Source organism: Homalodisca vitripennis, chromosome 3 (genome assembly GCF_021130785.1).
Source record: "Homalodisca vitripennis isolate AUS2020 chromosome 3, UT_GWSS_2.1, whole genome shotgun sequence".
NCBI classification, from domain to species: domain Eukaryota; kingdom Metazoa; phylum Arthropoda; class Insecta; order Hemiptera; family Cicadellidae; genus Homalodisca; species Homalodisca vitripennis.
In genome coordinates this window covers 31655455-31681110 of record NC_060209.1, presented here as the reverse complement: position 1 = coordinate 31681110, position 25656 = coordinate 31655455, and the positions used below count along the sequence as shown (strand labels likewise).

Below are 25656 nucleotides of genomic sequence, written 5' to 3'. Positions count from 1 at the left end.
ACAGGTGTCCGGTCCTATTTTTCAAGTGGGATCAGCCGGGGACACTTTCAATCGCTGTTTGCCAACAATTAGCTCTCGCATTTCCATGTATCGGTCGTTACATGAGCCCGCCTCCCCTCGCGCCATCTGCCCGTGCCTCCCCTACCTCCCCTGCCTCCCCTGCCTCCCCAATAACAACTTTACCACCGTAATTGTCGTGTAGAATCGATTTCATCCTGTTTTAGCGAATTGCTTTTTTCCGCGGCTCTCTTCTATTGGGTTAGTTTAAGTGGAATAAGCGGACGCGGCCCCGCTTGTGTGTGAGTGGTTTATCTGGTAATCTCGTCAGTTAGCGTTTTCTATCGCATTGCAATTACGAGTCTATTACACACTATTGACATACTCGTTTTGTGTAGAATAATCCATTGATTCCTCTATTGATCTAGTGCACAGGTACTATTGTTGTTCACCTAAGAATAGAACCATCATATTTTATTCTATCTGTGCATGTTTCAACATGTTTACAAATCAAGCCTATGGTGTAGTGTAGCTGGTACAATGGTAATCGCAAGAGAACCAGATCAAGCAACGTCGAGCGTGGCTGCTGCTTGGATGGGTGACCGCTGAGCGATCCTATCCTTGCAAACAGCCCGCCTGCCCGGCCGTTGGTGGTGGTTCGAAGGTCACCTTTAAGCCGTTGGCCCCCAGGTTAAGTGTAACAGAGGGCTTCTCAGTCCTAACTTCGCTTGGCAAAATAAGACATCTTTACTTACTTGCTTACTTACGCCTGATAGCAAACGTAACTGTAATACGTAGGTGTTAATTTATACTTGTGAACCGTTTATTTGTAACGTATGTTTACGTAACACATTTTATAATGCTTTCTATCATCAAGATCAACTTCTCCAAGTCAAAAATAAAACTCTAAAAACGATGAAAATGTTGTTTATTTTTTTACCATTACTTAACAGTTTGATCTATTATTAGTTTCATTAGACATTTATGAATTACATGCATCTTTGGTAAAAACCTGTTGTTACCCATGCACTTTTACATAATTACATAATATTTTTTCAGTTTGTTGGGACAACCATATAGTACTGGAACTAAGGAATAACAGAATATTTCCGAAATACAAACAACCTGAATTTTTACAAACTACAGGTTAACTAGACATAGCTATGTCCGTTATATTTTCTCAGAACGTGCATTAGTTAAATAATTCTACTCCTACTGTATGCAATACTTTTCTGGTGTCAATTTTGAAAGAGACTTCGGACTAGAAAAGAAAACCAAGGTAATCCAAACTGCGTAATTTTATAACGTTTCAATCAATTCTTTCCTCCAAAAACGTTTCCGAAACTATATGGAACATTATAAACAGTAAAAATGAAGAATTCAAACAGATTCCAGTCAAAATTGGGGACAGACTTCTGCGTGATGCTCCTGAGGTTGATGACGAGTTTAATGTATTTTTTGCGTCAGTTGCTTGTGGGCAAAATCCTCGTCCATCACAGCCGCATGGGGATTTCCATTAGGTTCTGCGCGTAAACAGAGTCTTGTTGTCTCAATGGCTCCTGTAGTTGACGAAGAGCTCGATCAAGTCATTCAACGACTTCAAGTAAAAAAAAAGCTCTGGAATCGAGAGCCACGTGGTTTATAAAAAATTTTCAAGGCATATTATGAAAACTCCTACGCAATAAACTAATTTGCCTTTTAACTCAGGAGTTTTTCCCTCTCTCCTAAAAACCGCAAAAGTGCATCTAATTTTTAAGAAAGAAGATCCTTGTTCAATTAATAACTATCATATTAAAAACTAATCTAACGATTAAACATCACGACACAAAAACGTAATGGTTTAGATTGTTTAGACATTTTATAGCTCCTATTAAATGTGCATGTATACTATTGACACGGAACTGAACAATATTATTTTATCCAGTGTTACAAAATTATAATTATTTTCAAACAGAAGCTTAACTGTACAGCAAATTACATGTATTCACGGATGATAGTCTGTTAAGAAACAATTCTCGTATGAATGGCACCAGAATTGAATCAGCTTAACTTTGGATATCAATATAGCCTAAGTGTACGCTTAGCGGAAGAGTACGAGACAGATGACCAGGCTAGCCTACAACTGGTTGGGCCGGCACGGAATGTTTCATGCAGCCCGGCAGTTCATGTGCTTGCCATTTATTCAATTACTGGCGATACGCTGCGCCGCTGACATCTACTGACAGTCCTGGCAAATCGTTATGTTCCTTTACAACTGCTTGTTTGGCCGTTTGCCGTCCAGAGATTCCAATCACTTGTTCCTCAGTTCGTTATACTACTCCAAATACCTAATAGCCTAATAGCGTTTTTCGACAGCCATAACCGCAACTCCAAATTTTAGTTGTTGAGCTTTATATATTATAGTAATACCTAACTTTCGTCTGGGAATTTTACCAGTGTAAATTATAGCAACTAAACCTATGACTGTCCAAAAATAATACTATACTCATTGTTGTATAACAGTTAAATAACTGTGTAAATTATACAGTGTTCAGTAAAAGTCTTCCAATACATTGGGATTCTGTTCTACACATAAAATAATTTGCAAAAAGGTTCAAATGAAGGTGTGTCATAAAACCTTTAGTTTTCCATCTATTAGTCTGTATGTGTTTTTTTTTTTTTATAAAAACTATATATTTTAAACCAGTTAATATAAAGTTATAAAACTTTACAATTATATTAACCTTTGGTAGAACTTTATGAAAATAAAATATTAATAAAATCATTTTAACCGTTTGAAAACGGCATCTGTTCCAATTGTTTAAGTCAAATAACAAAAAAGCCCGGTATAGTTATAAAAAATGCACAGAATACCAACTATTTATTCATTTTTATACTAACTAATTCCAACGGTAATTTTTCAAAGAAATCCGTCAACGCATAAACGAGTACGGTCACTTTATAGGTATGCTTGCAAAAGTTGGGAGCAACTAAGATTCTGTCTTTTGTTAGGCACCTGATGTTTTAAATAGGTTTTACAAATTTTAAAAGATACTAGTTATTTAGAAATTTGTATGACAATTCCAACGGTACTTTTTTCAACGAAATCTGTCAACGCATAAACGAGTACGGTCACTTTAAAGATACGCTTGCTGATACCTCTCAACTGTGACATGTTTGGTTTTACTAAAGGTTTTAGGAAATACCTTCTTATGAACTGTTTTGCTAATTTTTATGTGTAAAACAAAATCCCAAAGCATTGGAACTCTTTTACTGAACACCTTGTATATTAACTGACGTGTAGTGTGAAGGAAAAGGATTTTCCGGATATTTGCTATCGTTCGGTGAAACAAGAAAGCAGTAACACTACGTTTCGAGATCTGCAATCTGATCTCTTCTTCAGGTAAAGAACTAACCTAATACATAATTACAAACTTGTCGTGTAGTGGTAATAATATTCTCTAAAATATGTGTTATATTACATAATAATTAACAGCGCTTCTTATAATGATAACAATGAGTCAAATCTGGATACGTCTATCTCTCCTCTTTAAGTACCAAACCGTGTAGTTTAGTTTATTCACGCGAGAAATGCCACACTATCCAGGAGCCGAGAGTAAATTTTCACTGCATAAGCACACAACCGGGGGTTTCTTTCATCGATAGAAAAACTTATTGCCAAAAAGGAAATTGATAACCAGCCACGCTAAGTTTGGTGGAGGTCGAAATGAGACCATTCAAAAAGATTAAAAATATAAAACAACAATTTTCCCCTCAGATTTTATTCGTGCTGGCTTCATGCACTAAAACTAATCGTCTGACACATAATAATATGTATATCACCATCGAGCTCTGTATATCCCATAAACAGAGTTGACACCGATCTGACACTTATTCACGTATATGACAGTTGGTTTTAAACGTGTCAAACTAAGAAAAATATCGTCTGAGGAAAAAACTATAATTTCATAGGCTATTTAACCCTTTTAAAACCGTACCATCTTGACCTCCACTAAAACGTGCGGCTGACGATCGATTTATTTCCTAAGAATAACTCATTCATTAAGAGGATTCCTTCGACTTCAAGAAAAACTAGGTTGTGTGCTTATACAATGAAAAATGGCTCTCAGTTCCTGGACGATTATATCGTATTTGGTAAACAAAATATTCAATCTAAGAACAATATTTTAGAAAGTATGCAATTAGTTAACACTATAAGATATTTTAAAGGTACAAACAAGCCCAATTTGTAGATACTTGATACACTTATGGGTTTCAATGCTTAAAAAAGGAAAATTGTGTACTGTCTTGGCTAAGATTTACTCCCGATCCTCATTGATGTCTCGTACTTCTAAACACAATTAGGAGTATTATTTATCGTTGGGCTATAATCGTAGCATAGAAATGTAAATTTTATTATTAAAATACCAAATATTTATCGAAATAGAGAAGTAACATGTAATTTGCTAATAAGAAGACGAATTTAATAACATACGATATTGCCAAGTGAACTGTCATATTCATTTTTATTTTATTTTTTCCTTTTCCCGCGTGAAAAAACCTATTAAGTGGTAATCTATAGTTAGTCGTGTTTAAGAAAATAAAATTCACATTTAAAACATAATCGACACAAAGGCCTAACAAAACTTATATTTCAATATAAGTAGAAGATAATCCGTATACAAAGTGGTAACCAAGGGAACTTGGAGTGCATGCAGTGCATGTTGTGAGTTAAATGAATGTGAATGACTGAATGAGTTTATATAATTAATGCAAAATAAACCAAAACACATTGAAATATCTCGGTTGAAACTTGAAGATTGTTTTTAAGTATTCTTTAATTTCATACTTTTCCAAAACAAGTAGTTAAAAAGTAACTAACAAATTCGAAACAGTTACAATCATCTTGTAACAACTTCAGGTGAAAGATAATAGAGAACTGAATAAAGCCTCTTACAAGGGGATGTCGTCCCGATAGAAAATGGCTGCTAATTCAATTGTACATTTCGTATAAATGGAGATAAATATAAATAACACACATTTCTGTAAGAGGATACATCATTATTATGTTAACATAAAATGTATTAACGTAGATATCGTTCTAGAAGTACGATTAATTCGTTGAATGTATTTCGATAATTCTGAACTGCCATAAAATCTAATGAACAAACCAACACAAATATAGCCTAATAAGGTACCTTTGAAGTTTGCATTAACTTGAGGTGTAAGAAAATATAACTTAGGTACTACTACCTGCTACAGTGCTTTTAATTATTTAACAAGTTATGAGACTTCGTAGTAGTTGCATTCGAAATTTCAAGTCAATAGGTCAACTTCTTACTTAAGACATCATGCGGAAAACAGAAAGGTGGAGAAGGAAGTAGACAAAAGAGGGATTTTGCCAGCCTCTTCAGAGATTGCAAAATATGCAAAATACAAATTCTGTAGCTCGCTTCGTTCTCTAGATATCCTACGGAAAGTTAATCTTCGCCACCGCTCAGCCATATCCCGTGGAGGAACAAGCCCCATAATCACGTGTTGTCTTCTGATATAGAAACGAAGCTTGTGCAAAATGTAAAGTCCATACCTCAATTAGTTTTTGAGATATCTGGACGACTGACAGAGGAGAAATTTACCAGTCTCCTTTGTGATAGGCTTCGCTAACGCTCAGCCAACAACTAAATGTAAAAGATAAGTGGTCAAAGACGATCGTGATATTTCGTTATCACGTGTTGTACCTAATTATGTATAACAGGTATGCATATTTTAAACTTTTGCTACGAAATAGCATGTTGTACATCTCCCATTTCAGTATTCAGAAAAAAAATTGTCAAACTCCTTTGAGATAGGCTTCGCTAACGCTCAGCCAACAACTTAATGAAAAAGTAAATGTTCAAAGAGGATTGTGATATTTCGTTATCACGTGTTGTACCTAATTATGTACATGAGATATGCATATTTTAAACTTTTGCTACGAAATAGCATGTTGTACATCTCCCATTTCAGTATTCAGAAAAAAAATTGTCAAACTCCTTTGAGATAGGCTTCGCTAACGCTCAGCCAACAACTTAATGAAAAAGTAAATGTTCAAAGAGGATTGTGATATTTCGTTATCACGTGTTGTACCTAATTATGTATAAGAGATATGCATATTTTAAACTTTTGCTACGAAATAGCATGTTGTACATCTCTCATTTCAGTATTCAGAAAAAACATTGTCAAACTCCTTTGAGATAGGCTTCGCTAACGCTCAGCCAACAACTTAATGAAAAAGTAAATGATCAAAGAGGATTGTGATATTTCGTTATCACGTGTCGTACCTAATTATGTATGAGAGATATGCATATTTTACATTTTTGCTACGGAATAGCGTGTTGTACATCTCCCCTCTTTCAGTATTTAATTTATGTAAAAACCAAAAGTTCGTGCGATAGGCATTTGTTTTGAAAATATTTCATTTCATTTTCAGATCAGTAGAATTAATCCGGTGTATGGGTACTGATGTATTATATAAATGTCGATACATAGATTTTTTATCGATACATAAACGATTATGTGCCATTGTAAAATCGTCTGAGGGCATATCGATAGATATGATGATTATTATTATAACTTTCGGCGCTGCTCATCATGAATGAGTATGATGAGCCACCGGTGTGGCCGGGGCGGAGTACGCAGTCAGGGGAAGATTTGATTGTGTGCCGAGTCTATGATAGCGGGGCGCGGGCGACAGCGTGTAAAATGTAATCCCTTGTTGATTAATGGCAGCCTCACTCCGCCTCTAATTGTTAATCCTTTGCCGCTAAACTGCCCCCAATTATCCACCCTCCCGTCCGCCCATAACGCACGCGCAGCTTACAACACCCTTGCGTGTTATTATTTGGCTTCAGGGCAGCTGGTGCACCTTCTCACATTTTTGAAGGGTTCTTTACTTTGGAAGAACATTGTAAACACGCCTATTTATCCACATTTCCTTCATGAACGAAACGTGCTTGTAGGCTGAGTTTAAGCGAAATCACTAACTTAAGTTTGGGCCAAAAAGAATTTTGTTATATTTTAAAGTAAGGGTGAATTTTGAATCGGTCCAAAATCATTGTTCAATATTTTATCTTTAGGTTTTGTTATGTATAATGTTTCATAAGCGTCAAGTCCTTCTTGTTTATGGACTTGTTTTAATAATGTTAAATTTTTAAAAGTTTGATTTGTTTCAAATGCATGTTTGGCAATAGCTGATTTTTGAGTTTGTCCGTATTTATAATATCTTTCGTGTTCTTTAAATCTTTTTTAATGGTTCGCTTTGTCTGGCCAATGTAAATCTTATCACAGTCTTCACAGTTAATTTTGTACACCCCACTTTTATTTTCATTTAAAATTTTATCTTTTGGATTTCCAGTTAGATAGTTTATCTTATTCGTTGTGCAAAGTGTTATGTTTATGTCAATATTTTTTTCTGAATACTTTATAATTTTTTTATAAATGTATTTTGCTATTTATATTTATATTTGACGCTTTTATGCTGAAAGTCCTCGTGTATAAAAATAAAATTATTGGAGAATTGTGACTTTTCGTTCATAAATTATTACAAAGTAGTGTATTCCAATAAGAAGAGCTCCTCCTTCAATAACCTCCTTTGTTTCGTGTTCCAAGTTGGCCCGTGAGAAGTCCATGAGAAACACCTTTAAAACACTGTCTAATCATTGATTTTCACTGTAAGGAATGTTTAAAAAAACTTTTATACACGAGAAATTACATTTTGGCTGCTAAAAAACATGGTGGATATTTCCAAATATGCGTTTAAGTTAATCAGTTCTTGGCAATTTATTTTCGTATTCTCCGTTTGCATTGCCAATTTGCGTTGGGAAAACAAAGCCTGATTTTTCTTGAAATCTGTAAAGAAATTACTTCAAAGAAATCAATAATCATAGTAAAATAATTATCTTTTTGCGTGTGATGATTTGGCAGGCGTAATCGATCCTTGTCCTTAATTCATTTAGTTGGGCCATTCTTTATTGACGGCAACTTAACTGGTGTAAATACAGGCATGTTACGAAATGACATTGTTCCAGCGATAAACTTGCAATAAGCTTTTATTTCAAAAGTTCGGTGTTCCATCACATTACAATTTGTTTGTCCAAACGTTCTTAGATCAGACATTTCCGGACAGATAGATAAGTCGACGTTGTGCTGGTACGTTCACCTGACCTTTCAACAATCGATTTTTTTTTCTTTTGGTGGGTTTTTCAAGAGTAAAGTGTATTACACAAATCCCGTAAACCTCACTTCCAGGGTTCCTATTTAAAATCTTTGACTTACCTCAAACTACTCCAAAAGTTTCGTATACAAAAAACTCCTCAGTTGATCGTATATGTAAACATGCAAGTAAAGCACTTCATCTCTATCCATAAGGAATTTAATGGAGGGGGGAGAGAATCATGTATGACGCCCGGTGAATAGATGTTGATGTCCATTTAAAAATTCTGGCCAAATTTGTTTTCAACGTTTGTTCATCTGTACTAAAGAAATACTGTTTTTAATTTTCACCACGTTTAAACCCATGCCCTACATGTTATGTCGATCTATCATATTTTACTACAGAATTCCATTCAAGTAACAAAGAACCAAAAAGAACGTCCAATCTTATAAGGGAGAGCTGAGAGTACTTGCAGTATACGATGAATAACAAACTAAGGTATACGGACACTAAGAACGTAGCAATGAAAGAAGCCGACTTAATATTATCAACGATCATATTGGAGGTCCTAAAAGTTTAAAAGATACGCTTGTCAGGATCTTACTTCCGAACTTTACAGTTGTCATTGTTTAAAGTAAGCAAAAATCGGTGTATGCCAAGTACAAGAACCACGAGAGTCGACACGGGCCTATATTACATTCCGGAGACAATTACACCCATTCGCATACATAGTTTATTGCTGTGTTGAAAATAACTTGTATTCCAGATACAGGAGGGGATATTTGCTTACAAATATGTCCCTGCACATGCAACAAAGGTATTGGCGTGTTCTCAAGCTGTGAACCGAGTACATTCTCACACTATATCCACTTTCTTATCTGTTCTATCATCAGTTATAGTTCGTTCCAGGAGAATATTATAGAACATAAAATAAGTTCTTATCTATAAATGTTTACTTATTCATTTTATTATCAATGCAATCGCAAAAAATACGTTATTGGCTGAGCATTAGCGAAGTCTACCACTCGTGGTGCTTGAAAAAGTTCATTTGTCTGCCTGTCCACGTGATATCTCGAAAGCGAACTGACCTAAAATTTTGCATCATCACAAGATTTATTTATATATTAGCTACAATGAGTTCTATGAAGGAGCCTCTCACCCTATGGCTGAGCGTTAGCGAATACTTTAATATTGGTTTCATGGGTAACCATGATGGTAACAAGGAAATAGTAAAATAAATAAATGGTAAATTTAGTGTTTAAAATCACATGAGATTTTAACAAGTGACATTTTTAATTGTAGAGTATAAAGAAAACATAATAGACTGGAGTCAGTGTTAAATGTCGGTTTCAATATTGGACTTAAGCGTAGGCCTACTCTTGCGTTGTAGTACCCTCGTTAGTTTACCCGAACTTGGATTATTCGAACACAGCTATAGAACCTAACTTACTGAACATACATTTGAATGTACGTATCATCTAGCAAGATATCTCGAGGAAGATTTAAGTTGAACACTTTGAATTTTGTATGAACTTTCTTTTCTACATAGACAAGAATGAGTTCTAGAGTGCTAGAGGATGTAAACATTTATTCTATGTATGATTGTATTGCTGTCTATCTGTCCGCAGGACATCTAGAGAATTAAATGAGCGATACAGATATGAAATTTTGCGTGCAACCCTAGCGAAATCTGATACGCTACACATGGTGTGGCGTACTTTTACCTTGTTGTACTTAAACCTCATTGTTACTGATTAGCACAAAGCAAATAAGAAAACACAGTTCATTTTATTCTAGCTTAACGATGGAATGGTTATGATGAATAACTACATAAATATTACAAATTTACTAGTCCATTTTATTGAATTTATTAATCAATCTAACGTACCTTACTGTTTACTTTACGTTGACTTTAAATACTTTCTTTTACAGTATTAAGAAGTGTTTTAAATGGGATTTATGTATGATAACTAATTAAATTAACTAAACTTTTAGACCAGTTGATGTCAAATTATAGTAGGCTCACAAAATAAAGGCACATACAGTTGTTCCATTTGTACGATTAATTAATCATTGTCATTCATACGATTCACAATTTGTCATTCATATAAGTTTTTAGTCGTATTACTTCTCTTCTTTACTTGATTGAGTCTGTGTTATATTTGCTCAAATCTCGAAGCTTGACTCATATCCGTTATTATAGCTCGGAAGACTCGAAAAATTCCATTTCTGAATGTTTGTCTGTCTGTCTGTCTGTCCGCACGATATTTCGAAAACGAACGGACCTATAGGCTTTGAAGTTTGCATGGAGCTTCATTAGAACATAGACAAGAATGAGTTCTATGATGGTGCATATCCATCCATGAGATTTGGATGAGCGTCATTGCAGCCTATTATTAAGTAGGCTGTCACAAATCTATTGGGGGTATAAAAAATTTATTTTCTGTATGATCCTATTTTTGTCTGTTTTTATGTTCGCAGGACATATCTAGAATTAAATAAGCTTTACATGAAATTGTGTATGCAATCTCAACGAAGACTTTTACGCGACACGAGTTTTTCGTACTCATGCCGTGTTTGTATATGTATTGGAGAACTGTCACTTGTAACTTTAACCGCTCGCACAATTATTGTTCACATGAAAATGAAAAACCGTTCTTCACTCATTTTCTATCCGTTTTTACAATTCAAACCTCTGGATTTGGAATGTTGATTTATAAACTGAAACATATCTGAATCTTTAGTAGAGCCAGTAAGTATCCCTTCAAAGTGCAGACATGCTTTCCAAACAAACTTGATTATGTGACTATACAAATTATAACGTCAGAACCATCAACCCGGCTGTGGCTAGGACGACACGCGCCTACAGTGGTGAGGGGAGGGGGGACACGTGCAAGGCAAGGGTTGACTGTCTCGACAACAATACAAAACTGAAGTACTAAATAATTTGTTCAACGCCCCAAGTCATCTACCAATCTGAATTTGTATGTTAACCTCTGTTAAAAAAAATATTATTGACAATGAATAATTTGAAAGAGTGGAAGATCGAAATCTTACCATTTTTATGTCACAAGCATATTTGACACCTGAATATTAGATAGATTAATTTAGTCCTGAAAGCACAGTGTTCTGGTTTGTAACATTTAGCAATGATATACTCTGTTATCCTTTCAGCCTCAGTAGATGGTTCTTATCACATTGTGTTCGTACTATACTCAAAATTGTAGTGCAATAAACATTTTAAGTAATTTAATTTAATTTATTCTTGATATATTTGCAGTGCTTATCTAATATACGAGTACAGTGTGAGTTAAAAGTATGAATACACTTTGTTTATTTTTTAAGGATAAAGATGGAGGGATGGAACTTGGTTCAACAGAATTAGAAGTGCACTTTTTAGTCACTATTACAGCTTTGCCCATTTCCCCAAAATGATTGGGGGGGGGCTCAAAATTGGTAAGTGTAAAGACCCATTAAATGACATCTAATTTGAAAGGTCTTGATAAAAGAAGAAGAAGAGCGTGAAACTATAAGTGTTAAACAATTCAAAATAGTGGTTAAATTAATGTTTACATTTGATTGTGCTTTATCTATAGATAAATAAAGACCGAATGACATCTTTATGACATGTTGTGTGCTTCATGACATACTGTGATTAAGAAAAATAGACCTAATAATTTATTATGGTTTTATTTTAAAGTTTCAATTTAAATTTCATTTTATGACGCATACAATGCAATTGAAACTATTGTTAATGCAATAAAGAGTATTATTATTATTATTATTATTATAAAACAATGTTTATACCGAACACTTGCTTAAATTGAACAGGCTCTTCTAACCAACATTAGTTTTTGCTTTAATGCAACTTTAGAGACCAAGATATGATTTTTCGCAAATTTAGAGACCATTAGGACGTAGCCCGGAGGGATTTTCGAAATAAGAATAGACTTGTGTGTTACCAGTGACTCTTAGAATGTCCATCTAAAATTTCAATACAACCGCTTCAATAGTTTACGCGTGAAAGCGTAACACTCATAGTTGCATTTATAATATTAGTTAGGATGTAAGTTCTAATCAAAAATGCACGTGGCAATGTTAGTCTATAAAATAAAATCTCCTACACATATATTTTGCGATCAAAATATCAATCAATATGTGTTGTACACATAACTCTAGAGTCGGAGTTTTACCAATTTCAGGGAGTATGATGTGAACTAAAAACCGTCAAAAACAATATATGAATATTTATATTGTCAATATCTTCTTTATTTATTCTAAAGTCAGATGAGTGAATTACATTTTAACATACCCTTTCAGACGGGGGGGGGGGGGGGGGGGTAAACAACTTAGAAATTGGAACTGTCTTTGCTTTGCCGTATAACTTTACTAGGATTGCCATTAGCCTAATTGTAATGTTAGAGGTAAACATTATTTTTTGGTTCACTTGTAATGCATGTTATTGAAAGGAAATTTCAACGTCACTTTTGAAAGAATTGGTTAGAAGATAAATATAAAACACTCTAATTTTCGTTACTCTCTTAATAAAAGTATTCCATCCCACTAGCAACAAGTTTGCAGCTAAGAAATTGTTTCCCTAGCAACAAGTTTGCAGCTAAGAAATTGTTTCCCAATCGATACGATGAGGTCGAGAATCGACCAACCATCGATGCCGTGAGGTGATAATCGACTGGCACATAGTCAATGCCGTGAGATCCAACTGACAAGTAATCGATACCGTGAGGTCGGTCGTCGATACGTTCGGTGCCATGGGCATAAAGCTATTTATTTGATCTGCCATTTGTTTACCTTGTTATTAATTCTACAACCCTGCCGTAGCGTGCACAATCGCTTCATGCCATGACCAGGTTTAACAATGAACATACAAATCGATGGGAGCGGCCATCTCGAATTAAAACAGCCCTTAACGTTTTGTGTTTGCTGTACTATTCCAGCAAGTTCATGTCGGTTGATGAAGCGAAAGTTTTAATCATGCGTGTTTTTGTAACATTTCAACTCAATAGTTTATCTCTTCCGATTTGATGTTCTTTTATTCGACGAATTTACATTCAAAGTTTAGAGTTTCACTCTGCATTGTACAACGTAACTTTCATTTTAGGCCTGACGAAAACTAAACTTAAATGTTATAGTATTTGCATCGAAAGCGTCTGCTCAAAGGCTGCTTCTGGGATTTATGTCCTGAGCAAGCTCTTAAATTTTGTTCTATGAATGAATTGAAAACGGCCTATTATGGCTTGATACACTCATACCTATCTTACGGTTTGTCATTGGTGCAGCTTTTCCAAATACAAATTTGAAAGAGTATTAATTTAGTTACGCAAATCGGCTTAAAACTAATTAACCAGCTCCCTGACAGTATTAAACATCTAAATAATCCCAATCACTTCTAATCTCAATTTGCTAATGCATCGTATAGGATTTTCAAAAAAACTTTGTTTATAGAGTGAAAATTCAAATAATGATATTTATAAATTTTATATACAGAAATTCACATAAAAGTTCGTGCTGCCAACCACTTAGGGCATATTCGGGATGATAGAGAAAGTATAAAATAATTCCAATGCTGAGTTTTTGCAGTTTTGTTGTGCCAATCGTACATTAGTTAGAACTTAGGGACAACTGAATATTGCCGGAATGCATGCAATACCGGAATATTGCCGGTATTTTTCGATGCCGCAGGTTATGTAGGAATGGTGGGAAGGTTTAAATCAATGTGAATGTTGAGTTTAGCTCCATATCACCTTCCACTTAGTGCTGCGTCTGAAACCTGACGTTATCACAGACTTTACTCCTGGAATCTGGAGGTTCCTTCATTGAAACATACTTGTGTGTTTGAAGGTTATTTTTGACGATGGAAGGATTGTGAAGGAAACAGGATTTTTCCGGACATTTGCCATCGTTCAGTGAAACAAGAAAACAGTAACACTACGTTTCGAGATCTGCAATCTGATCTCTTCTTCAGGTAAAGAACTAACCTAATACATAATTACAAACTAGGTTAAAATAAACAAATCTTACTAAAGCGTTGTGGCACGCCTAAGTCAGGAATCACAACCTACATGTTGTTTGTCAACTTCACTAACTCTAAAGACATGCACTTAATACAAAACTATACCAAACACTAATCATTAAAACTAAACTACGGAATACAGGTCACAATACGTCTTCACTCGTCTACTAACCACCTACGACCGACCAGAGGGACTAGCCAATGGTAATCGTGATGGCTGGCTAAAACAAGATGGCGGAAAATACAAGGGAAGGGTGAAGCTCGATTTGTTTTTACTCGAATTAAACTATACTTTTCAGTAATTTAATGAAAAAAAAATGCTTATAACATTATTATAGTACTACACTATTATAGTAATGTATGAATTTAAATTATTTAATCTGGAAGGGATTCTTCACCCAAATCGTAATGTAAAACCATCGCACTTTTGCTTATATTAGGCAGTTTTTGCTATAAAATGTGCACTTCCATTGGAAGTGCAGTCACTAATACATGGGTTTTGCGTCTTGGGAAGTATACCATATGTGCACTGCAAAATGTTAAAGATCCACTCACATCCACTCAGCCAATATCGTTTGTACAGCGAATAAACACCGAAACAGCTTTTTTCGACCACCCTGCGACCCTTTGATAGTCAGTATTTATTTTACTGTTTTTAAAGTACGACCAGTACTGTTTTTAGGAGATCTGAAAAGCAGGAAGCGTACGGATTATTGGTATAGTGATCCTGATTTTTCTATTATTGGATACAGTTCAGTGAAATTAGCCTTTAACAGGTATTGACGAACTAAGTAAGTCATATTGATATTAAACCATTGTAAACCATCAGTCAAAGATCCAAATGGTGCATGTATTCCTACACCCACTACTCGATAACTTCGACAACCCCTACCTTGTAGGTGCGTGTGAGTCAGACAGGAGTTGGACGTGCCTGCCAACAGAGCAATAGGGAGTGCAGACCTCACGCATGACCGTAATGACGAAAGAAACATTTTAAAAGCTTATTTTAACATTTTAAAGTATTTGGATTTTATGATATACGACAATTCCTACCGTCAAATAATGGTAACAATACATTTTTCATCACTCTATGGTAAAGAATTGCTTTACAATACAGATGAGATTTGCGTAAGTCAGCTGATTTTCCCTCCCCCAAACATTATTTTCTCTATGTAAACCATTCTTTCCCTGTATAAACAATTGACCATCACTGTGATTTTGTTATTTGTTTTGCCAGTCCTAGGTTCAAACAGCTGATTTTAACCCCAAATTAATTATATAGTGTTACGTTTTTTTATGGAAGAATAATTACTACTATGAAATGTCAGATAATTTTTTTAAAAATGTTTCGTCTCCTTTTTTGCATCGTGATGAAAAGTAACGTTTATTGCTCGTCTCTAAAGTTGTATTGCAAAGATCAGTAATAAAATTCACTATTTCACTGCTGCATTATTCGTTATTATGTTGAGAAACAAATTAATAATATTATTTGAAGAAAATGTGTACCTTATATTTAATTCAATGGAAATATATATATAATGTAATAATTAAACCACTTGCGCAACTGATTTGAAATATGTTATAGGTGACAACCATTAGCTGTCTTACTGATATAATTAGTGATTTACGTCTTATAAAACAAGTTAATTACTAGTATTATAGTATACTAGCGGGCCCGGCGCGCTTTGCTGCGCATTTCAATAATTTTTTGCAAAAGTTGCCCGCGGCTTCGCACGCAAATCTTAAGAACCGAAGTCCTTATATTACTTAGTAAATTTTTTTTTACTATAATAAATTTTAGATTAAATTAGTTATATCTCCGATGCCACGATTGAGCTTGCTTTGTTGTCTCGATCGAGAGAATATGTACACACGGAGTTTTGAGAACCATACTTCTGTCAAAAAAAACAACTAAGGTTGATTTTATAACATTCTTTATATGTGTAGCCAACGTAAGATAGTAATTATGATATCTGCATTACTCTTCTGATCAAGCATGAGCATGGTTTATATTAAATAAATATTGCAGTTAAAGGTGAATTTTTACGTCAAATTTGAATTGTATTATCTGGATAGTAAAGTCTATGTTTAACAGTGATTGCAAAAACAGTTTAAACAAAATTTGTCGTTTCTCTTAAGCTTACTCTATGCTTTAAAACTATAAGTGTAATATATGTTTACAAAGAACAGCTGATTAAAAATTTGAAAAGACGTTAACATATGTTTGCTGCAATGCATTTCTTATGGGTATTTCTGTAACCAGTGGGGCGGAATCCTGAATCGGGAAAGGGATGGGCATAGCTTATAAACCTTCTCCGTGGAAAAATACATATACGTACAAATCTTCATCATGATCGGTCCAATAGTTCACGATTCCATAAAGGACAAACATACAAACATTCATTTATATATATATATAGATAGATAATCTTATGTTATAAACAATTAAAAAGGGACAACATTTTTATTGTAACAAGACGACCATACATGTATGAGGAGAGTGGTGTGGGTTAGCGACAACCGAGATATGTAAATCTGGTTCAAGAATTTAGATGATTTTTTTGCTTCATATGTTAAATTATAAAAGCGAAAATTTAAGATTATTATGTATGGATGTGTAAGTCATATGGCTATTCTTACAGAAATATAAATTAAAGAAACACTATACATGTTTGTGGTGTAGCTGGAAGTAAATTAAAAGCTACAGATGACAAAAACTACACGTATCAACCATATTCATCCTATTCTGTTATATAAAGAACTAACTAGTTGCCCGAGGAAAATATTGACAAATTAGTGGGCCGTTACACGTATAAGAACAAGAATTTTTTAAATTTAAAAATTTTCCTTATATTTTTTGAACACTTTTATGATGGTGCCAATTAACAGTTTTGAAAACGGATCCATTATATGTAAGTTATGAATCGTAGAACAAATCGAGAAATAATTTTAGAATGTTCAGGTAGCTTACAAAAATGTTTGAATTTTGCATAGTTTTTTGTTTTTTTTTTTTTTTTTACTTTTCGTCATTTTTCGAGAAGTGGCTATACAAAATGTTTAAAAATATAAAATAAAATCGAATGTTAATAGATAAATGATCATATTTACAAATCAATTTTCCGACCAATTACAACTAATAAATTAGTTCTATAAATTTTTTTCATAATTGGTATTTATAAGTCTCGGTGTATAAGCGCAAAACTTTTAATAATTGGGCAATGAGATAAATTTTTGTGATACGGTAAGTGTTATGGTGGGATTTATTTTACAGCAAAAGGTATTCATATGGTTTAATATTTCGTATATAATTCACGTTTGTTGGTACAATAATTTGTAACGTGTTAATACTTGTTTACTTTCATAAACAACGGACAGTATCAAAACGATCGGAACGATATAAATGTCTTTGCATTTACATAATTAATATATTGCAGTTCGACAACTAAAATGTCAAGTACCTTTTTTGAATATCCAAAAATATAAATAATAAATAACTAATTTTGAAATAATAAATTACAAAGTTTGGAAATGTATTATTACTATAGTAGTTCGATTTGTACAAATATAATGTTAAAGTAAAAGTACTCATAGCTTTCAAAAAAAGTATATATAATAACGAAATGTGACACTTCCCCTTTCCGGTGAGGCAGTGATAATTACTGAAATATGACTGTATTGGTGAATTTTTATCACAATAATTATCTAGAAAAGACGAAAAGAGTATTAACAAAACTAAATTATGGACAGCCTTCTCAAAAATAGCAGTCATATTTTACTACCATATTAAGTAAAATACGGTCTAACCTGTACCGTATCCGACAAAATGGGGTTCAAAAATAAACTGTAAGTTTAAAGTTATGAGTTGAATGTTAAGAATTTATAATGTTGTGTTCATATTGATTTCCCATTAAAATTATATTGTTCACTTTGTAAGAGAGTAACTGGATATTGAAATTTTAATGTATTTCAATTAGGTATAACAATGTTATGTATGTTATAAATAGTGTATAGAGCTGAGTTTAGTTTTCTAGATTGGTTTATTATGTTCTTTAGTGTGTAAGTAGTTGTTATTCATCTTGTTTATACAAGGGTGTATAATATCTCGAGGTTGAGTGGAAGAGAGTTAAATTTGAGGCCCTAACGCCGCCTCAAAATTAAGTCTTTTTCCATTTTATTTCAAATATACGACAATTATATAGGTCACCAAATTCAGCTACTTAAGAAAATTTATAGCGAGAATGGAAAGAAAAATCCCGGATTTAAAGAGGCTCATGAGTTTAAAGACAAAGTCTTGAGAAGTTATTAAAAGTTTGGCTATCGGACGTGGTCTAGAGATTTGAGAATGCTCTAAAATGATGATGCAGAGGGAAAGCAGAGTGAGGCTGTAATTTAGGCATTAAAGAAAAATAGAATACACTGGACTATGTAGAGCTAATACCACATAAATCCATCACATCAGAGAAATTTTAACTCGGTTAGATACTGACTCCTAGCATATGGAGTCCTGAAGTATCTATACCAAGTGATTCCAACAAGAAGATTTGATCCAGAATTAATATACTGGGAAGAAGGATTAAGAATGTGCTTGGAACCAATTGAAGGGAGATTCTTAGGTTCTACAAATCCTGCAACTAGGGTATTCTTCATGATAGAGAACAAGCGCTACCGCCGCCATCCCTAGCGTTCTTGAATAGAGCAGTTTGCAGGCACGTTTCAATATTGTATTCTTATATATGCATACAAATATATAGCTACTGAGTACATATGAAGGGTCGAATTTTCCGTAGTAATAATTTGCATTTTTCTACAGTACAGCAACATTTTTGTACAGTACTACACAGTACAGTGAAGCTTATATGGTTTTATGAAAGAAGCGTGATTGATAATCATTTCGTGATGTTTTGTTTGATGATGTTCACGCCAGTGGGCGCTGATGCGTGAATCACGCACTTGCAGAAACTGCGATGTCAGTGTTAACTCAAGGTTGATCTTCTCGATAGACACAGCTGATAGGGAAGAACCTGACTGTGTGAGATTGAGTCAAACTTACTTGGCATCATAAAAACGCCATAAAGAATTATTTTGTACCAGTTCAACACAAATTACAAAGCAGTCTAAATGTATTTAACATAGTTTTGGAATTTACAAGCACCTCGTAATATAACGTATAAGCTACTAAAAACTTTTTTGTTGTGAGAAATGAAAAAATTAAATGAAAAATGTCTTTATTAGAGGCGAAGTTAGGACTATAAAGTCCTCTCTACCACTTAACCCCAATAAGCTGAATTACATGTAGAATAAAACTGGTGTTTTATTTCCATTATTTATATGGCTAAATGTACATGTTCAGGTAATTAGTAAACTCAAAGTAAATTTGAGTTAAAAGTTTTAAATAGGCCAGTGAACAAGAATATCAAAGAAGGTATTGGACCTTCTACAATGACAGACTAATATATTGCTTAATCAATATGAAATAATCAACACAACTGAATTACATCTTTCAACCCTAATGCGGTCCATCAGTCATTTAAGAACACGTACAATATCATAATACTCGTAATACCATTAACAGCGATGCAGCAAAAGCACAAGACAACTTCCTAGAATTGAAGAATGTAAATAAGAAATCTATACAATCAGTAAGGAACTGATTGTTTCGGAATAGACGACTGGATCATCGGGCGATCGTTACGTCTCCTTGGTTTGAAACTCCCCTTTTTACCCTCCTCAATCCGTGTTGAAGTACAGAAGAACTCGTACAGAAGCAATATCTGTACTGCAGTCCAAGAGGGCAATTGGACAGACTGAGTTACAAGAATAGACCCTACTTCTCGAAAGCTATGACAACTTTGAAGTGATTCTCCATTAGATCTTTCATAGGATGCAATGAAACTTGAAGTGATTCCACCTCACCCACTTACAGGACCTTGTGAGATTTAATGTTCCAAAGACCACATTTTGCAGGTGACTGTAAACAGGGTCAAACTACTAGTCTGCCGTTATAGAGTAGTGTTTGATACAATTTAATAAAATTTTAAACAGTGGACGATATGAAGTTTATTTCCATTTTGACTCTTCCTTAAGGGATTTTTTATCTTGGTAAACAAGACCAGGCAAACCGAATATATCTGTCAATTTCAATCCTCCGGAAATGCTTTCCTTGTCTCCATTTGCGAAATTTGAGCACTCCACCAATTCTCCGACGTTCTTTGAAATCATGGCCAGCTCTTTTCACGAACACAATATGGCAACAGATGAGTGTGAACTATTTGAAGTTGAAGAAGTTCAAACTGTTTGTCTCTAGCCTATTCATAATCCACGAAGAGCAATTGCCAAGTTTAAAATTATCGAATGCAAAATTAAGACGTAATTAGTCGAGTTAGTATTCAGTAAAGTCAATAACAAAAGTAGGCCTTAATTCGTTTTGTTTTGTAACACTAATCTTTGTCACGAAGACAGCATCAAATTAAGCGTTCAAGCAAGTCTTTAAAATGTCTCAGGATACTTAGCTATTAATCAATCTTTCGAAGAACTTTGACCACTACTTCCTCTTTTGGTTTCTAGCCAATTTATATATTTCGAATGTTCACTCGAATCCATTTATACAATCTTAGCTAAAAGCTATTCGAATTCACTACTATAGGAATATAGGGGAAAGTGAGGCCTTCTCAAGTACTTGACACTTCATTGCTTATGCATTTCTCTATGCATACATTATGAATTCGCACATACCACTTGTGACGGCTACAATTACTCTATGTGAGGTCTAGAAGCTCATTATGAGACTTCTTGAAGACTTTGGGGTTCAGAATGGATACAGAATGGTTTGAACTGGTTCACCAAAAGAAGGTGAACTGGAGCTAAATTCAACATTCAGATTGAATAACTTCTACCATAACTACGTTATGTGTGAAATAGTTATCTAACAGAAAACATTTATTACAATCAAACATTTTCACTATAGCTAAAAATAATTATTTCCCAACTTTTTTGGCCAAAGTCTAAGGAAACTAGTTCACATCCATTCCTTATGTGATTCTGTACATGATGGATATAATGTAATGGACATAATTATATAACGAGAGTGAAAAATAAAAATACAAATTCAACAAGTTTGAGACTGACTATTCAATTGCTGCCATACGCAGAATTTGGTCTATTCATTGAAATAAAATAGCAAATCCTTATTTTAAATAATAACCGCTATATATCTTGTAAAAAAAACTCATAATACCTACACTAATTTCCAAAAATAGTATTCCCCTTCCCCATTAAAACCTTTCCCTATTACCTACAAGTATTAAAACACAAAAGAGTTTAAAAACCTCTCTAACTTTAGGCATCAACAGAATTTTTTATACATTGAAAATATAGCTAAGAAATATTTTGTAAATTGACGTTAAGAAGAATAACATAGTTGACCAATGAGAGATAATATGCTCAGCTTTAATTCCTTGACCTGTCGTATGTTTTTGACTGTGTGGAATTGTGGTAGTCACAATCACTCCGCCTAAAGAATACCTCTCTCTATTCTTTACTTAATCTAAAGATTAAGACAAAAGGTGTGGAAATTTCGAAATCGTATATTAAAACTTAAAACCATTCTTCAAGCTGTTTTGTAACTCATTCATGTCCTAAGGTTGAATTTAGAGTTTTCCATGACAATCTCGTTCGAAATAAATCTAATGAGGACGTGACTATGATCTGGAAATTACATAATTCATCCATAAATATATCGTTGAAATAAACTGTGTGGCATATGAAGAAATTAGTCAAAAGATTGTAAAACTCGCTATCGAATACATAACCCAAGAAGGGGTTTTCGTAGATCGTGTTCTGTTAAAAGGATTTTCACATCTGAGGTAGATGTGTCTCTTTATTACATCTCAGAATGATTCTTTATGAGTTGTACGAACTATTTTTATTGCATTAACTAAAAATCTATTCTTATTTCATCTCATCACATGCATGGCATTCAGACAATAACAAGTCAATTAGGTGCCTTGATTTTAAACAGCCAATCAATGGAATGTGCAACAAAATGTCGTAAAGTTTTTGCCCTGCCTTCCTCTTTGTTTGTCTGATCTAGAACACCTACAGGACAATTTTTATTTGCAACGGAACCTATCCAAATAAATATAAAACCCGACTGGAACAACTTCCAAATTCAACATCGCAGACTAAATTATCTCAGCACTTGTCGCAACTGCTTGTTTCGAACTAATCAATATGTTGCTTGAAAGTATTAAAAATTCCAATAAGCAAAATCAATCCAAAATGGATGGATTTGGATCTGAAGTCAGCGATATTGTTTTTTGTGTAAATATATAAAATGTTCAGTCTGCCTTTGTGAATATATCAACCTAGGGTTACCGATTTATCAGAATAATTATGATAACGACACAATGTTATTTTAGTTAAACCTAGTTAAAAAAATATATAGTTACTATCATTACTGAAATTTGTATCAACATTCCACTTTTGAAATGCCTAAAATAGAATGTATTGAAATCTCAATAAGTAGTTAACTTTAAGAAGATTACCGTAAATTCGACCTAATTGCACTCAAAATATTTTAGCCATCAATATACAGCCCAAAGATGATCTAGTAACACTTGTTATTTTCATTCGTAACTTTCATTTATCGAAAAGTTTTTGACGATCTCAAGTTTTTATTGGATGCTATCTCTGCTTGAGTAACTATTTTGTAGGTTAAAGTTTGAACTTAATTGATGAAGAACACAAACAACCTAGTTACCTGATTACCTATATACACACCATATATATATATATATATATATATATCAAAATAGGGCTTCGTATTTATCAAAATAATGAGGATAACGATACAATATTACTTTGGTTCAACCTCGTTTTAAAAGTAATAATTACTAGCATTACTGAAATTTTTATCAAGATTTCACTTTTATACTTTGAATGCTGAAAGGTACTTTAAATATCACGTGTTAAAATCTCAACAAGGAATGTACTTTAAGGAATTTACCGTAAATTCAAACTAACTGTACTAAAGATATGTTAATCAGCCCAGGGATGATCTAGTAACACTTGTTACATCTATAATGTTGATTTGTCGCAAAGTTTTGACGATCTCAAGTTTTTATTGAATGCTACCTCCACTTGAGTAACTATTTTGTAGGTTAAAGTTTGAACTTAACTGATGCAGAACACAAACAACCTAGTTACCTGGTGTATATATATATATCAAAATATGTTAGCCATCAATTATCCCAAGGATGATGTAATAACACTTGTTACATGTTTAACTTTCATTCATCGAAAAGTTAAAGTTTTGACGATCCCAAGTATTTATTGAATGCTACCTCCACTTGAGTAACTATTTTGTAGGTTAAAGTTTGAACTTAACTGATGAGGAACACAAACAACAGTTACCTGGTGTATATATATCAAAATATGTTAGCCATCAATTAGCCTAAGGATGATCTAATAACACTTGTTACATGTTTAACTTTCATTCATCGAAAAGTTAAAGTTTTGACGATCCCAAGTATTTATTGAATACTACCTCCACTTGAGTAACTATTTTGTAGGTTAAAGTTTGAACTTAATTGATGAGGAACACAAACAACAGTTACCTGGTGTATATATATCAAAATATGCTAGCCATCAATTAGCCTAAGGATGATCTAATAACACTTGTTACATGTTTAACTTTCATTCATCGAAAAGTTAAAGTTTTGACGATCCCAAGTATTTATTGAATACTACCTCCACTTGAGTAACTATTTTGTAGGTTAAAGTTTGAACTTAACTGATGCAGAACACAAACAACAGTTACCTGGTGTATATATATCAAAATATGTTAGCCATCAATTAGCCTAAGGATGATCTAATAACACTTGTTACATGTTTAACTTTCATTCATCGAAAAGTTAAAGTTTTGACGATCCCAAGTATTTATTGAATACTACCTCCACTTGAGTAACTATTTTGTAGGTTAAAGTTTGAACTTAACTGATGCAGAACACAAACAACAGTTACCTGGTATATATATGTATTTCAAAATATGCTAGCCATCAATTAGCCTAAGGATGATTTAATAACACTTGTTACATGTTTAACTTTCATTCATCGAAAAGTTAAAGTTTTGACGATCCCAAGTATTTGATTGATTACTACCTCCAACTTGAGTAACTATTTTGTAGGTTAAAGTTTGAACTTAACTGATGCAGAACACAAACAAGCTAAGTTACCTGGTTCGCGCTGAAGTTGCGAGACATGCTGTTCCGGGGCGGTCCCAAGCTAGAAGCTCGCCTGAAGCTCGTGACACGCTAATCTTAACACTTTCAGCGGTATGTTTGGCAACGGTCCGATTCATCACTTTCTGCCCGCCACGGCCGTATAGTGATCGCGCCGTTTTTGATCGATACAGCTGTGGATCGCCTTGTGTTCTTTAAGATTCTCCTAACAATGCAGTCACCCCGGCAACGGCGCGGTGATGTTTTTGTCAATGCCTCCTAGACCCCATCGCATGCCGCGGAGGATTCCACATTTTAAATCCACCATTCTCCGATAACTTCTTGAATAAATTTAGTAAAACGGGAACGTACCGTCGTTGGATAGTTTAACAATATCATCGATAAACTGGAGACGTTACGGGTTTACTCTTCGTTTTGTTTATATCGGCCACAAACATTGTTGCTTGTTTGTATACAACGTTCTGCTCATTCAGCTGGGATTCTTGACGTTTAAAAATAGCGCTCATCGCTGTACACTTCTATTTTTATGTTGGTGTCTTACAATTTTGCAAATGGGTGTTTCACTTTCATTGCTGTTTATAGCATTTAAGGCGTAGTTTAACACTAAACAAATTTCACTTTTTGTTTAATATAGAAGTTTCGTCATAGAATATTTTAAGAAAAATTTAGCTGATGCAATAAATCAAAAAGGTGCTTTTCACCGTCTTTTACCATATATATTAGTAAAAAATTCACGATTTTCAAACCATAAGATGTAGATTTTACATGACATGAACTTAAATGTGAACAAAAAGTTTAAATTGTTTAAGACTTCGTAAAAACGTTTGAAGATAATAAAAGATACAGACTCCTTAAACAAAACCAGTAAATATATGAAAAACCCCGTTTTTTCCAGATAATGGTGGGCTTTATATTTTGTTGTCCTTAGTGATTAAAATGTTCCATAAGATTTCTTGAACCTGGTGACTAAACACCATCTTTAAAGAGCGGAGTTAAACTGGATTACACAAAGCTTTGTTATGTACACAAAAATGTTTTCCTCACTGAAAAACAAAACCTAAAAATAATAAATCTTTTTTTAATTGATATTTTAGCTGTCCAATAATCGAATCCCTACCTGACAGACGTATTAATGTAAATTATTCTAAATTAGTTCCATATTAGGCTGGGTTCATGATTTCAAGACGTAAAAACTTTGCCAGATTTGCGTGGTAGATCAC

The 25656-nt window shown here is 33.8% G+C and overlaps 1 protein-coding gene across 1 annotated transcript in view; it reads right to left on the bottom strand.

Moving 5' to 3' along the window:
* Positions 1-24651, bottom strand: part of LOC124358133 — a 36243-nt gene extending 11592 nt beyond the window's left edge. Inside the window, exon 1 of the mRNA XM_046810426.1 lies at positions 24431-24651. Within this exon, the coding sequence (XP_046666382.1) occupies positions 24431-24457 (27 nt within the window). The 5' untranslated portion in view covers positions 24458-24651. The remainder of the gene's footprint in view (positions 1-24430) is intronic.
* Positions 24652-25656: the final 1005 nt, after the last annotated feature.